The sequence below is a fragment of the Phaethon aethereus genome, assembly GCF_964289735.1.
Source record: "Phaethon aethereus genome assembly, chromosome: 1".
Taxonomy (NCBI): Eukaryota; Metazoa; Chordata; class Aves; order Phaethontiformes; family Phaethontidae; genus Phaethon; species Phaethon aethereus.
The window spans coordinates 200,365,824-200,380,800 of NC_138575.1; the positions used below are offsets into that span (position 1 = coordinate 200,365,824).

At 40.3% G+C, this 14,977-nt stretch overlaps 1 protein-coding gene across 1 annotated transcript in view; it reads left to right on the forward strand.

The window, feature by feature from the left end:
• The window catches only part of ATP8A2 (ATPase phospholipid transporting 8A2), a gene marked incomplete at both ends in the record, with an annotated part of 152,134 nt that overhangs the window by 57,012 nt on the left and 80,145 nt on the right, over positions 1 to 14,977 (forward strand). The window contains one exon of the mRNA XM_082014781.1: positions 6,023 to 6,087. Coding sequence (XP_081870907.1) covers positions 6,023 to 6,087 — 65 coding nt within the window. The remainder of the gene's footprint in view (positions 1 to 6,022; positions 6,088 to 14,977) is intronic.

Consider the following 14,977-nt stretch of genomic DNA (forward strand, 5'->3'; position numbering starts at 1 on the left):
ATGCTGCTGTGCTTGATATGCTGATTTGTGAGCTGTGCCTATGCTGCCATCGTGCTGTGGCCCTTCACACAACACTAGTTGCCTCCTAGGAGAGGGTCTATCCAGGTCTTAACTGAGTAGTAAAGACTTAGTAAAGGAACAGATCCTGATGTAAGTATACCCCACACACATACCCCTGCCCCATGACATCATGTATCTCCCAAGTATAGCATCCTTGGCAATATAGTGCCATGATGCTCTTTTCTTTTTGATTATTTTTCTCCCTGTAACTGGTAAATCTGCCCAGAGATGGAAAGAGGTAGAGTGGCACTCTGATTTGACATCTCACAGAACTGAGTGACACTTTAACCTTGTTTCTTAGGTCTAGAACACTCCACTTATCCTCAAGTGTCTCTAGTGTGCGCATCTAAAGTGCCATCCACAGTCCCATTCAAGTTGGAAGATGAGTCAGTTTAGGTGTACAGCTGTAAGTTAAGAGGATTCTTAACAGCATAGGCTGCCTTCTGTGAAGGAGTGATTTCTTTAGCCTTCTCAAGCACATATTGACTTCCAGATTCTCTAATTATATGAAGAATGTGACCAGTGAAGCTTTTTTATGTATAGAACTGCATGTGGATGGTCTTGGGTGTATTTCAAGCTCCTCCTGGCAGAACTGTGATGCTCTAACTGAAGTTACATTACCTTTAGCAAATATTCTGTCATTTGCTATTTTTTGTCTTTTGATTTTTTTCTGTTTTGGTTTAGTGGAATTTCAGAGTGTAGTCTGCTGGACTGACTAGAATTTCTGTTTGCTTATCAAAACTGAACCAAGTTTCATGTACCTTTGTCAAAGTTGGTACCAAGAGATAACTTTCTGAACTGATACAGTTCTAGTAGAAATCAACTACTGGCTTCAGTAGACAACTGATTTAAATGCTAGTTACCTGGTTTGAATCGCTATCTGCGGATTTTGCTTTCTTTAACAACAGTTAACTTGCGAGGAAGGAAACATCTTTTGACAAATTGTAAAGTAGCTACAAATTTTGCAATAAATATCTGAAATAAGTTGATATATTAACTGACAGCAGCTATCCTGAACACAAGTATCATAAAATCATAGTTTGGGTTGGAAGGGACCTTTAAAGGCCGTCTAGTCCAATCCCTTATAAATGAGCAGGGACATCTTCAACTAGAGCAGGTTGCTCAGAGCCCTGTCCAACCTGACCTTGAATGTTGCCAGGGATGGGGCATCTACCACCTCTCTGGGCAACCTGTGCCAGTGGCTCACCACCCTCACTGTAAAAAAAAAAAAAAAAAAAAAAAAAAAAAAAAAACAACAACTAAAAAAAAAAAATTCTTCTTTATGTCCAGTCTAAACCTTCCCTCTTTTAGTTTAAAACCATTACCCCTTGTTCTACGGCAACAGGCCCGGCTAAAAAGTCTGTCTTTGTCTTTCTCAGAAGCTGCCTTCAAGTACTGGAAGGCTGCAATCAGGTCTCCCCAGAGCCTTCTCTTCTCCAGGCTGAACAACCCCAACTCTCCCAGCCTGTTCTCACAGGAGAGGTGTTCCATCCCTCTGATCATTTTTGTGGCCCTCCTCTGCACCCTCTTCAACAGGTCCATGGTCTGTCTTGTGCTGGGGGCCTCAGAGCTGGATGCAGTACTCTATGTGGGGTCTCAAGTCCATTTTCTCATCCACCAGTATCCCCAGGTGCTGCTTAGCAGAGCTGCTCTCTGTCCATTCACCCCCCAGTCTGTACTGATGGATATTTGGGATTGCTGCAGCCTGGATGCAGGATTTTGTGCTTGGCTTTGTTAAACTTCATGAGGTTCGCATGGGCCTACTCCTCCATCCTGTCATGGTCCCTCTGGATGGCATCCCTTCCAGCTAGCATATCAGTGGCACCTTTCAGCTTGGTGTTGTCTGTGAGCTTGCAGAGAGTGCACTCAATCCCACTGTCTGTCATCAATGGTGATACTAAATGGTATTGTTCCCTGGACTGACCCTTGAGGGATGCTACTCATTACTGGTTTCTATTTGTACACTGAGACATCCATCAAACCTATATTTCTCTAATTTAGAGGTAAGAATTATCTTTTATGGAGAGCCATGATTTTTGAGATGAGGGAATGGAAGCAATGCCAGCATGCTTGCCTGTATCCCTGTGTGAAGTTTGAGCAGGGCGTATGTGCCCTCTCTGAACACAGAGGATAATCATTCTTGCCTCAGATGGTGGATTCTGTATGCCTGCAGTACAAATGTGCCTGTGGGCTATGATCTTGAGCTCTGGTTCAAGCAATCTTTCTCCCAAGACACTTGAAGGGAAATAAGTCCCAGAAGTACCTGATTCATCTGCTTCACGGACTTTGTCAGACTCCTAAATTAGAACTAGATCCAATGTCAATGGAATCCAATGTCAACTTACAGGTGTGGATTGACATTTTATACCTGGCTTTGAACCAGCACTTGATCTTATTCTACTCAGAAGCATTGACAAAAATATGCCCTGATCTTAGTGTAGTTTTGCTTGCCATGTTAGTACTGCCAGTAACAACTATTATAAAACTTCAAAATGTGACTACAAATGTCACTTGCAATCTTACAGTTGCCTGTTACTTTGCTTTATACTACTGTTAGACTTTAACTTCTTCATAGTCCTGAAGTTGTACATAATGTATAGATCTCCTATAAACCATGTTAGGCTTGACTTACAATCCTCCTATTCCAGTCCTGATGTCATACCTGTTTAATGTGATGACAGGATGTAAAATGAATTCAATTACAGGATTAGTTCTTCTGACTCCTTGACTTCCAAGATACACAGCAGAGCAACTCCTGTCTCTTCTGCAGATACTTTTTCTTGTTTCCAGCTCCAATTGTCGAGTGGTATCTTGTTCGTTTTGAAAGAGGTAAAAATGAAACAGTGAATAGTGGTTTAGAAATTACAGCTTGCTATTGCAGCTGCTGTTCTAATCAAATCCTTTTGAATTGGTTCTACTGAATTTGTAATACCCTACTGCACAAGGCTGCCCTTCCCTAGGGAAGGAATAACCCTGACATGGAGGGAAGTGCTTAAGTCTGCAATTTTCTCTTTTTCTTCTCAGTAAAAGTGAGGAAATGATTTTTCAGCCTGGGACAGACTTTTTTTAAAATGGCAAACTGACTTTTTTCACAAGTTGGTGTTTATACCTGTTGAAGCTTCATTACTCAGTTCTGTACTACCACCTAAGACTTACAGGCAGAATTGGAAGCTATCTGCAAAGCTTTCATGTTGTAGGTTGCACTTTGTTAAAATATATTTCATCCTTTTCCCAACAGGTGTGAGCTGAGTCTCATTCTGTATTGTTCTCTAAAGCAGAAAGTAAACCGTAGCTTATTAACACAAATAAGATGAAAATGTTTCTGCAAGGTTGCACATGATATTCATATTCCATACAGCTGTGAAAATAGAAAAGAAACAAAACTCCTGCAGGTAATCAAACTTAATGCCTGAAAGTGCCTGGCTATGTGATATAAGCATGCCTTCCACAAAGGAAGAGGAGGGATTTGCTTTCTTGACAGAAGTCATTCATGCGGGCAGGTTAACCCTGGATTATACCTACAAAACTAGCCCAGTCATAAAAATTCTGTAGCCTGAGGAAATGATTTGCATTGCAATTGATGAGCCAGTATGGCCTTCCTAAGGAACCAAGAATCCCACAGCAAATAAATTCATGCCTTAGTTGTTCTCTTGCTGTTGTGAGCTATGGACAGAGACACTTAATCTTTTTACATTGACTATGCTGTTCTGCTTTTGAACCTATTGGCCTTGCTGTGGTTGATCCCTGGGGTGTTATACTTACACTGCAGTATCTTCCAGTCTCCATTTAAGAAAAGTAAAAGACTTCTTGAGACCTTATTTTATGATAGCAATTTTTTAAACTTGCTGTGATTCATTTCTATAAAAAAACACAGTAGAAATACAAAACAATTCTATTGTATTTCCTTTTCCAGTGTGACTTGGATCAGCAATAAAAGGCATGTGCTTCAAATCAATGTATTATCTGTCTGACGAAGCTATGTGGCTGTGCCAATCCACAATAACTTGTATGAGCTTTTAGGATAATGCAGTGGGGTCAGTCTGATGCAAGGTTGCAGTTGTCTCTTGCCATTAATATGAGCTGGAATTAAACTTTATTCTGTAAATGCCAAGTATATATATCCAGGATCACAGAATCACTAGGTTGGAAAGGACCTTCAAGATCATCAAGTCCATCCATTAATCCAGTGCCACCATGTCCTGAAGCGCCACATCCACACGTTTTTTGAACACTTTCAGAGATGGTGACTCCACCACCTCCCTGGGCAGCCTCATATCAGTGACAGTGGCCTGAGAGATGAACTGCCACTTCAGTGGCATTGAGTGGTAGTGTAGTCACTGGCTTTGAGTATTACAAAAATAAGAGGCTTTTTTTCTGTCTTGAAAATTTTTGCTTTGAATTTTGATGTCCTGGCAAATGTATAGAACTGCCTTCTGAGTGCTGTTCCGGACAATGGCAAAGTTGCTCATGTTCTTTCATAGAATCATAGGATAGTTTGGGTTGGAAGGGACCTTTAAAGGTCACCTAGTCCAACCCCCCTGCAGTGAGTAGGGACATCTTCAACTAGAGCAGGTTGCTCAGAGCCCCGTCCAACCTGACCTGGAATGTTGCCAGGGATGGGGCATCTACCACCTCTCTGGGCAACCTGTGCCAGTGGTTCACCACCCTCATTGGAAAAAATGTCTTCCTTAGATTTAGTCTAAACCTTCCCTCTTTTAGTTTAAAACCATTACCCCTTGTCCTATGGCAACAGGCCCTGCTAAAAAGTCTGTCCCCGTCTTTCTTGTAAGCCCCCTTTAAGTACTGGAAGGCTGCAATAAGGTCTCCCTGGAGCCTTTTCTTCTCCAGGCTGAACAACCCCAACTCTCTCAGCCTGTCCTCACAGGAGAGGTGTTCCATCCCTTGGATCATTTCTGAGGCCCTCCTCTGGACTTGCTCCAACAGGTCCATGTCTTTTCTGTGCTGAGGGCTCCAGAGCTGAATGCAGGGCAATGTGGGGTGTCTACAGAGTGGAGCAGAAGGGCAGAATCCCCTCCCTCGACCTGCTGGCCATCCTGCTTTGGATGCAGCCCAGGATACAGTTGGCCGCCTGGGCTGTGAGTGCACAGTGCCAGCATGTGTCCAGCTTTTCATCCACCACTAGCCCCAAGTCCTTGGCAGGGCTGCTCTTGATCATTCACCTCTGCCTGGTCAGTTGCCCCAACCCAGGTGCAAGACCTCATGAGGTTCACACTGGCCCATTCCTGGAGCTTGTCCAGGTCCCTCTGGATGGCATCCTGTCCCTCAGGTACGTCAACTGCAGCACTCAGCTTTGAGTCATCTGCAGCTTGCTGAGGATGCACTCGATCCCACTGTATGTCATTGATGAAGGTAGGAAGAATAATCTAGTTCAGTTACTTGATGCCTGTGGGAGTTGGCAGGGGCTCTGTGTCATTGATAGTAGTTTTTGATGAAGCTCAGGACCTTGCACAACTGAACTCTCAGGAGTGAAAAATGTTCATGTAGCTGAAGCATGGGCTGAGGGGACTGGGCAGCACCAACTGATTCAATGTGTATGCTTCCAGTCATGTGGCATAGCTGCAGCTGCGTTCAGATATGTTCCTGTAATGTGTTGAAGGCAATTCTGCCTTCGTGTACGTTAAAAAAAGTTTCAGTATAGAAATGTTTAATTTCACTGTAGGGTCATAGCCTATTTTTACTGCATCTAGTTAATAAGGTGTTTTCTTTGGTTAAAACATCTCCAGTGATGTATTTTGTAATGCAAATACAATGTAGCCTCTGCTAGTAAAATTGTCAAGTTAGTGTATCCTGTATACCTAGGCTTCCACTAGCCTGCCTGATAGGAGTAACTGTGGAAAAAGTAAACTCTGTTCTGAGCTATAGATGCTCCTTTTAGGGTTTAGCTAAACCTGAAATATTCTTCAAAAAGTTAAGTCCTTGTGGTTGTGTTTTTCTCTTGCAGGGTACTCTTGCAGACTAATTTCACAGAGTATGTCTCTCATCCTGGTCAATGAGGATTCGCTAGATGTAAGTAAGCAAATTTTGGTGGAATTCTTGCCAGAAGGAGGTGTTGCTAATGAAAGGGAAAGTTATTGAGCTTTCTCATTTTATTTCTCTCACTTGCCTTTAGGAGTAGCAAGATAAACAATTCATGCTAAAACAGGGGTGGGCTGTGCAAAATGTACTCCGAGGTCTCCAGTCACAAGCTGGACAGGTCAAACTGAAGTCTCGGAACAAGAAATTTATTAGGTCCGTGGGTTTGATTCTGCTGCAAACTGGTGAAACCTGCAGTATGTCATCATAGTTGGGCTTTGAGGTATAGATATGAGTAACATGTTTGAAGAAATTAAAAAATCAAGGTGAGAGACTCATTTCAACATAAGCTGTCTTCAACATTGCATGAAACAGCGGTAACCAAACCTATGCCTGAGCAAGCTGCATTGTGAGCTTGCCTATGGACAGCTTTTTGAGACCTAAAAATTGCCTGCAAGTGGTTGCCATGCTCCTCAGGTATGTGCCAAAAACTAAAATCTTTTTTCCAGTTTGACTGTTCCAGTATAAATATCAGCATTTGATATCACTTGAATATGTGATTGCTATTAAAGGTATTTGTAGGACAGATGAAAACATGTATAATAGACAGCATCTGACACTCGTGTTTAGAGTTAGCAATTCATTCTGCTTGACTGGATGGGAGGTGCAAAGCCTGTATCTTTGAGTATCAAAGGAGTTACTGGATATCTGGAAATCTGGTAGAAGGGACTACCGTTGTGGCAAAGTAATCACCTGATAAGCATTATTTTCCAGTTGTGTCTATGCGATTTAGTTAACAGCAGCCTTGACAGTGTTTCCAGCTCAGACTCAAGTTCTTTGTATGCAGTTGTGGCATCGCAGGGCCTAGTGTTCTAGCTCACCAGAACTCAGGAGATCCCAGTGAACCCAGGAGATCTGTCCCCAGAGGTGGGATTGCTAGTTTCTGTGCAGCATAATACACCCTGATGTGAGCTGTCTCAGTGCTGAGTTCTAGCAACAAAGACAGTGTTAGTTCTCTTGCAGAAGTTTTCTGTGTTTCTGCATAGTCAGAGACTTGTTTGGATAATTCTAGTGGGATAAGACTACTTCCTTTTTTACGTTTTCAAACTGGTAACTGTATTAACCGTGTGTAGATTAGAGTATATAATTTTTTTCAAACAAATACCTAAATGCCTTGCTGAAGACTACAATCTGCTCAGACAGTCTTCTCCCATTTTTCCACTTCTGCATGGTCCTTCTTTAAAGGAACTGTTTCCTTTCTGTGGGATGAAAGTACTCTGCACCTGAGCTTTCTGCCACACTTGGCTGACTGGACCTCTTAACCTGAAGAACAATGCAGAACCTGAGCAGAAAATGAGCAACTGGTGGTCTTTGTTTCCTGAAGCACAAAGATTAGCTGGTTAGAATTACAGGAATAAGAAAACTGTTGGGTTTTTTTTCTGCATGTATTTTGAACTCAGAAGGAAAAATGGTTGTGCTTTTTTAGTTCCTCTAAATTTGCAGAAACAGACAGTTTGCCTTTTGTTATGCCTGTTCAGAAATAATACAAGATTTAGATAAAGATTCTTTACGAATAAAGCAAGGGGTACAAACTGAAGATGGAATGGAAGAAGTTCTTGCTAGATCAGAGGAAGAAAATAGAACTAACATTGTTTGGTGTTTAGGGAGACCTGGAAGTTGGACAAGATGGTTCTCAAGCCATGTTAACTTGACTTTTTTACTACTTCTGGTTTTGAATACAGTGATACGGTGAGAGATTTTTTTTTTGGGTACCTCTGTTTGTAATGAGTATAATACAGAAGGTAATGAGTAGTACCTAACAGCTTCAGCTCCTGCTTCTAAATTAAGTGGCTGAAAGGACCATGAGAGGGCAGGATGAATAATAAAATGTCTTGCTACGTATGCTCTAATGGAGAGTGCTTCCACCATGGGGTTTTCCTTTAAATGTCAAACAGCAGTGTAGGTAGAATGATTTGAGGACTTTCAATAAGAGGCAAAAATGAACTCTTCCTTTTCTGGGATGAAAGGCTGGCCTTAAGTGAGACAGATGTGCCTAGGTCTCAATCTTCCTCCCCCACCTCCATCTTCAGCAGCAGGAACAGCTTTGGCTCTGCCCTATGTGTAGAACCAACTCTGGTTAACTGGTGTGATTGCAGTCCTATCTTGTTGACAAAACTGACATAGACTTGCTGAAATGCATATCATGTAGCTACACAAAGAATACACTTGCATATATTACTGTGGTGTTTTAGACTCCAAAAAGGCTTCTGTGTTTTATTTTTAAAACTTGGTGTGTTTTTCATTGCTTTGGGAAAGTAGGGGTTTTAGCTAACTTTATCTATACACTTGACATTCCTGAAGTCCTATGAGATACTTCTGCTTTTTAGACAAGTCTTTGATTCTTCTCTTGAAACATGAGAAAGTGGAGACCTGTGACAGCTGGTTTTGATTCAGTAGATCCTATGTGATATTTTTTAAAATGCTGCGTTAGCAAGAACTCATTGTGAGACCATCTCTTCAGCCTAATCTGCTTGCAGTTGATGGGCTGGTGGGTATGTGGGTTTTGGGGAAGGTATGCTGATTGTTCCCTTACCCTCCTTTTTGAGGCCCCTCCAGAGGGTCAGCTGCCTTTTTGACAACTTCAGTTGACACCCCCTGCCTAAGTACATACATTAAATGTCAAACTAATTCTAACAAAGTGAAACCTGTCCTTATTTTTGTCTTAACACATATCTACACAGCAAAAATGGCTACCAGAGAGAACAAAAATGAAGAAAGAAATAAGTGCTAAAGAATATAGGGTACAGAAAATCCTGAAAGACAGGAACTACTGTATTCCAAGAAAGTGTAGGGGGAATCTCCTATTTTAAAATACCTGAAGGCTTTATTTTAATTCCTTTCTGTACTTAGCATATGCACGTTGAGGTTCTTATATATTCAACTTTTTCCTAAACTTTAGCCAGAGGTATGAAGGAAAGATAGTGTAATGTGGGAACTGAACTGGGAGAAAATATCATTGACCAAAGCATCTCTTCCCGCTTTGCCATATTGCCAGCTTTGCAAATACTGCAGAGTGCTAAAACTTCACTTGGAGTAATAAACAGGACCGCTGTGGAAAGAAATTCATTAAATAAGTTAGAGACTGAATATTCATTTCCACATGAAAGGGACGGTATGAAAGGGAAAAGGTGACAGATCTACCCACCTACTTGCTGAATCTTGAATCCATTGCCCAGTTACAGATTGAAGTCTTCTGAGGCAGTGGGGGGAAGACAGGAATGAACACAGCGATCTCTGCTGTTTAGGAGATGGAGACTAGAATCAAGTGAGGAATAGTAGGGCAAGCAATTCTTTTCATAATTTTTAAGCTTTCTCCTAAGTAAATGTGGTACTCTTGAGGTATTCTAACTACTTGAGAAGAGGAAACAAGTCTGGAAAACTGAATACAGAAGTATATATTTTTTTTTTACAATGATACCCAAAAATTAAAGTTAATCTCTGGGTCTTAACTCCAGAGAATTAACTTCTAACTTTGAGAGAGACTAGTTTTCTTAAACAGCTGTACTACAAACAAGGAAATGGGTACACATTTTAAAAAAAAAAAGAAGGTAATGAACTGAGAAGCTGAATGGATTGAACTGTCTAGGAAGAGTTGAGGTTGTATTAGTCTTCATGATATGCATCAAGATCAGGAGAAATTATAAAAACTACTGTTACAGCTTTTCATTGACAATCTGGCCTCTTACTATGTTGAAGTGTTGGCAGATTTATCTATTCAACATTCTTCACTTTGAACACTAGTCAAAGGTGTATTGACAGATAGACCCCATAGTGGTAGAGGGGGTCATTGGTCACATGTAAAACATATGAAAATATTACTGGAGTCTCCTACTGTCTCAATGCTAGAAAGCACTTTGGATAGATGGGGGTGCGGAGCCTATTTTAAGACCCTTGAGTACTCTGTATTTGTCTTTAAAGAGTGTATGGGGATAGGAGACTTTCTGACTCTACAGATTATTGGCCATTAAGATGGATCTGTTCCTCGAATAAGAACAGTTAGTCATACTCATAAAGCATGAGAGGTCAAGGATGACACCATCAGTAATATGAGCCATTTCATATATTATCTTGCCACATGGCTCAATCTAAGGATGCACTAGATTGAGAAGCCCTGATCAAGCATGGCTTGACGTGGAATGAAACCTATCCCTCCCCACTTTTTGCCTGACATCTGCCAAAGTAGAAAAGAAATATGCAATCAACTTTCTATCAGGCATACTTTAAAATCCCTAGATAAAAAAGGAAACTCTATCATCATCTTTTCCCATCTGCTACCTCCAGTTACATAGTTGGATGAGTTTTGTGGAATGTAGAGAGCCCAGCAGCTGTTCCTAATTTTTTAAGTTGCAATTGTAGTGTTGCAGATGGCTCATGTTGAATTGAATGCCTTACACCTTGACTTTGGCCTCAGTGGTGCTGATCAGTAGTATCACAGTACATTTAAGGAGTCACTTTTGCAGTTAGCTGAAGATATTTTGCAGAACTCAACATTAATTCACCAAGGTAAGGGTTTCGCATTGTGTTGCACATGATAAGGTAGTGGTGTGAGAATGGGGAGTGGAAAGAAACAATGGAGGGGTTCCACCTGTGCGTAGCAATATATCTTCCACATCTTCTAATTTTAGCTGATTCCTTCTGGTTTCCCTTTCATGAGCCAAAAATGTGAGCTAATGCTATAACAGTTCTAAATAAATGTAAAAGACTTGTGTCTTTATTTCTCATGCTTTTCATTTGAGTAGTGTTACTTTGAAATAACATCACCTAAACTTGCAATTATAAAAAGCTGAGAACATCTGTTTTCTGGTCCTGTATCTCCAACTCTGACTTACCTAATCTCAACTGTACATGTCTCTGGCAGAGGTTCTAAGGAGGGGTTGTGGCTGCTGTTAGTGATTTGAGTTTGAGAAGTGATAGTTGTGAAACAACATCCTCTGTGCGAAGTTGAGAATTTACTTCAGACATAACCACACATCAGTTGTCTTGGAGGATTTCAGTGTTAAATGCAGATTTTGTACTCGAAATAGCCTGTAAAACATAACCACAGTTGACTCATGTTGAGTAATGCAGAGTCTTTTAACAAGCCACTAATAAGTGGATAGATTTTAGCAAGAGCAATAGGTAGAATAGTGTCTATTCTTAGTTTATTCAAGTTCTAGTTAGACACTTGTACTTTAAAAAAAAGCTTTGTGGAAAATGAGTGTTCCATGTTCTAATTTTCCTCTGTTGCCCCCTCATCTAGTAGATGTTCCAATAATTTCGTGTGCAGGAGACTTTGGGTATAGAATCCAGCTGTAAACTAAGACAATGGTATTAGAAGTTTTTCAGTAAACAAAAAGGAAGGCTTTCAGAACATAAAAAAACCAGAAATGGAGAGCCATGGCATGTCAGACAAGCAAAAAAACCTCATTGATATATAGTTGCTGGTCTTTTAAGTGAAGAAAATGGGTGATTACATGGTACATCATGAAGACATATCTAATATTGAATGTGACTGTGATGCTTTAGTTCAGGTAACAGGTGCTTTTTCTAAATTGGGAGCACAAACTTGTGGAGCTTCTGAAAGGGTACATCCAAGATGCTTTGTTTTACATCAGTCTTGTTTTCAAGCCAAAGTAATTCCTTTTTTTTCCCCAACTATTATCACCATTTTTAATGTAGAACTCAATTTTGCATAAGTTTTAAGTTTAAGCTAGTACATGTATTGTTAATAATTACCACTGATTCTTTTAATTCGAAGGCAAGTCTTTTTAGCTATTTATTGCCAATTTTTTTGTGTCTTCATAGTAATAACTTATTTTGTAGGTTGCACCTGTAACAGAAATTATGACTTCTGTTCAACTTGGCCTGAAATCTATCAATAGATGATTCTCACACTGAAATGCTGTAGCATTATATTTAATGTATTCCACCTCTGAAATCCATTAATGTTAAAAATGAATTTTTACAAGATCCAAGTTGAGCTTAGAGCCTTTAAATATTGATACACTTCCCCCTTCATGCAGTCCCTGTGTGACTTTTTTCCCCCCCCACTTCTGCTTCTTGGCATGCAGCAGCAGGTGAGATGTGATCGAACAACTGTCTTAGCTTGTTTTTGAGAGCTAATTTTTTTATAAATCATGCACTTGAGGGAAAAATCAATCATTTCTGCTTTCTTCAGGGAACTACTGGGAATAGAAAAGACTAATCCCTAGCTTGATTCATCTGAATTCTAGAAATTTAGCATAATAATCTGCAAATGTTTATCCCTTATAGACTTAACTACATGCATACATATGCTCACTTGGTTTTTCTTTCCTTTTCCTAATAAAGCTGTTTCAAGTGAAAACATTTTGAGCATGAGATTTGCTTTGAGTGTAATTCTTGGTTTCAGTTTCTGTTTAATTAAATTGGAAACACTAATGTCCTGTTGTGCAACTCTTAGCCTGGACAAATTTCTTTCATTGGCATCTCAGAGGCTGAAGTTGTGAGAACAGTGAGAGGGAAAGGTGAAGGGAAATGGGATGACCCAGAGAGGCTCCCGACAGCCTGAGATGAACGTAGTGGATATTGCAGCTGAGGAACGTTGGCTGTGTTCTCCCCCTTCAGTGCTGTAGAAAGGAGAGCTGGGAACTGTGTCAAGTGGTTATCACATTGGGTTGTATTTAATAGTAGTGGAAGGGTAAAATTGGAGGGACCCCATTCTGAACCTGTAGGTGGTATTTTGCTGGAAGGTAGTTCTGTTGATATCAATGGAGCTACACGGTGAATGTGTCCTGCAGAGTTCATGTGCCCTGGACTGGCAGTCATCATCCTATATATAGACGTGTAAGTAACAACAAACTGATCGTCCAATATAAGAACCCTCAATGCCAGTGTGTGTTGATAATCTGACTAAAAGTGTAAGCATGGAAGCTGGCCTCCCTCTCACTCCTCTGATGGCTTGGCTGTATTTTTTTTGCAGCCTTCACTGTTTGAGCTATTGAACATGAGCATGACTAAACCTGCTTGTGCTATTGTGGTATGTGTAGTACTCTTAAGAAACAAACAAAACTTCACAGTGTAATTTGTTGTCTCCAGTCAGTATTTGGGTTTCCCAAACGGGGTCTTGGTATCTGCAGGGAAGCTTTACATGCAGTTATGTGTTGTATTCTAGTGGTGAAGAGTGAGGACCCAAAAAACTCTTATTTTGTTGTTATCTTATTTTTGCTGTTCTGTAGGGTAGCATCACTATGAATGTTCTATAACCTCTAGGGAGAACCTTTTAATGTTCTCATTCTTGGATTTATGCAGTGGCTTTCACAAACTTCATTCTTATGGGCACATTTCTTTCCCACACTTCTGAACAGAATTAAAAGAAAAACAACTAGTAAGGACAGCTTTAACAGGCACCATTGTTCACTCTATTTAAATATTGGTAGATCTGTGGATCTAGGATTATCGGGGGATCATGCATTTAAACTGCTCAAGATCTCGTAAGTGGAGCTCTGATCTGGTCACTGAATTTACTCATGTGCTAGCAATAAGCAAGTCGTTGCTGTGTTGCTGCCTAAAACTTTTTAATAATCATTGGGAAAACTCAGACTGTCTGTGGAAAGGAGGAAAACCTGAGGAGTAGGCCTTTAAAAATAAATTGTCTATTAGTGTGTCTGTCTTCAGCCAAAGATTATGGTTCCAGTAGTGTCTTCTGTACTATATTTGTGACAGATTTGTATAGCAACAGGAAAGGTATTCGCTTCGCTACAGGAATTTCCTTAGCATATGCAGTATGTGAGGAGTCTTATATAAATCTGTATTTCAAATTCTTGAGCACAACTACAAGAGACAGTGCCTGTAAAGTCTGAGAAACTTTGAAGCTGTTGCTTTTTGGATCCTGCTGCTCTTGCTGTTGGAAGAAGGGATGTCTGTGCTTTGTCAGTGATGTCATGCTGATTATTTCCAAGGAATGGGGTAAAGTCATTGTCAGCTTTTCAGACTAAAACCAAAGTTACCTGCTATTGGGAACTCCAGAACATTGGTATTGTGTATTTCAGTGCTACTAAAAGGTAGTAAGATGTACATATAACTGCTGGGAAGATGAGAACAAGCCCTGTACTGCTAATGCCTTGTAGATGCTTTGAAGATAACATCTTGTGTGTTGCACAAGGGAGGAAAGTGGGATTTTTTTTCCTCCCCTGCTATCATCTGCCCAAACGTTTTCAGACAGAATTAGTATTCTGGAAAACTGATCAATGTGGACAAGCTTAGTTTTAGCCAACCATCAGCTCTTCCCTGGAGAGGCATCTGGGATGCTCCTCTGGTGTCTTGTGGCTAATAAGTTACTTCAATTGCCAGTCAGCCTGGAATTGTAATCACCTCTGCTGTGCAGTCTGGGAATTTGCAAAGGAAGCTAATTAGGAAAACTAGGGAAAGAATACATTTCTCCATTGTATTAAATTCTTTCTATTGCTCAAATTTCTGTTTTACTTAATCTGGAAACAGACATGGAGCTAATAAAGTTATACAAGGAATAGTGTCTGGTAATCAGATAAATCTTCAGAAATGTAAAATAGAAGAGATTGAGTGCTTTTTCTTGTTTCTTTTTGAGGAGCAAATAGAATCTTTCGTAACTGCAGGTATGTGATCATCTGTATAGAGAGTCAGTTGTATAGATGTGGAAAATTTACAGCTCTTCATGTGAAAAGCTGTTTTGATTTGAGCCTACTGCATAGAATAACAAATGAAAGAATATAGGTGTTACCTGGACCTGTAGGTTTAAGTATACACAGGACTGTGTAACTTAAGTATTAGATTACCATTTTTTCAGGAAGTAATACTAACAGGTTTGAGCTGTGAGTGGTGAATGAGT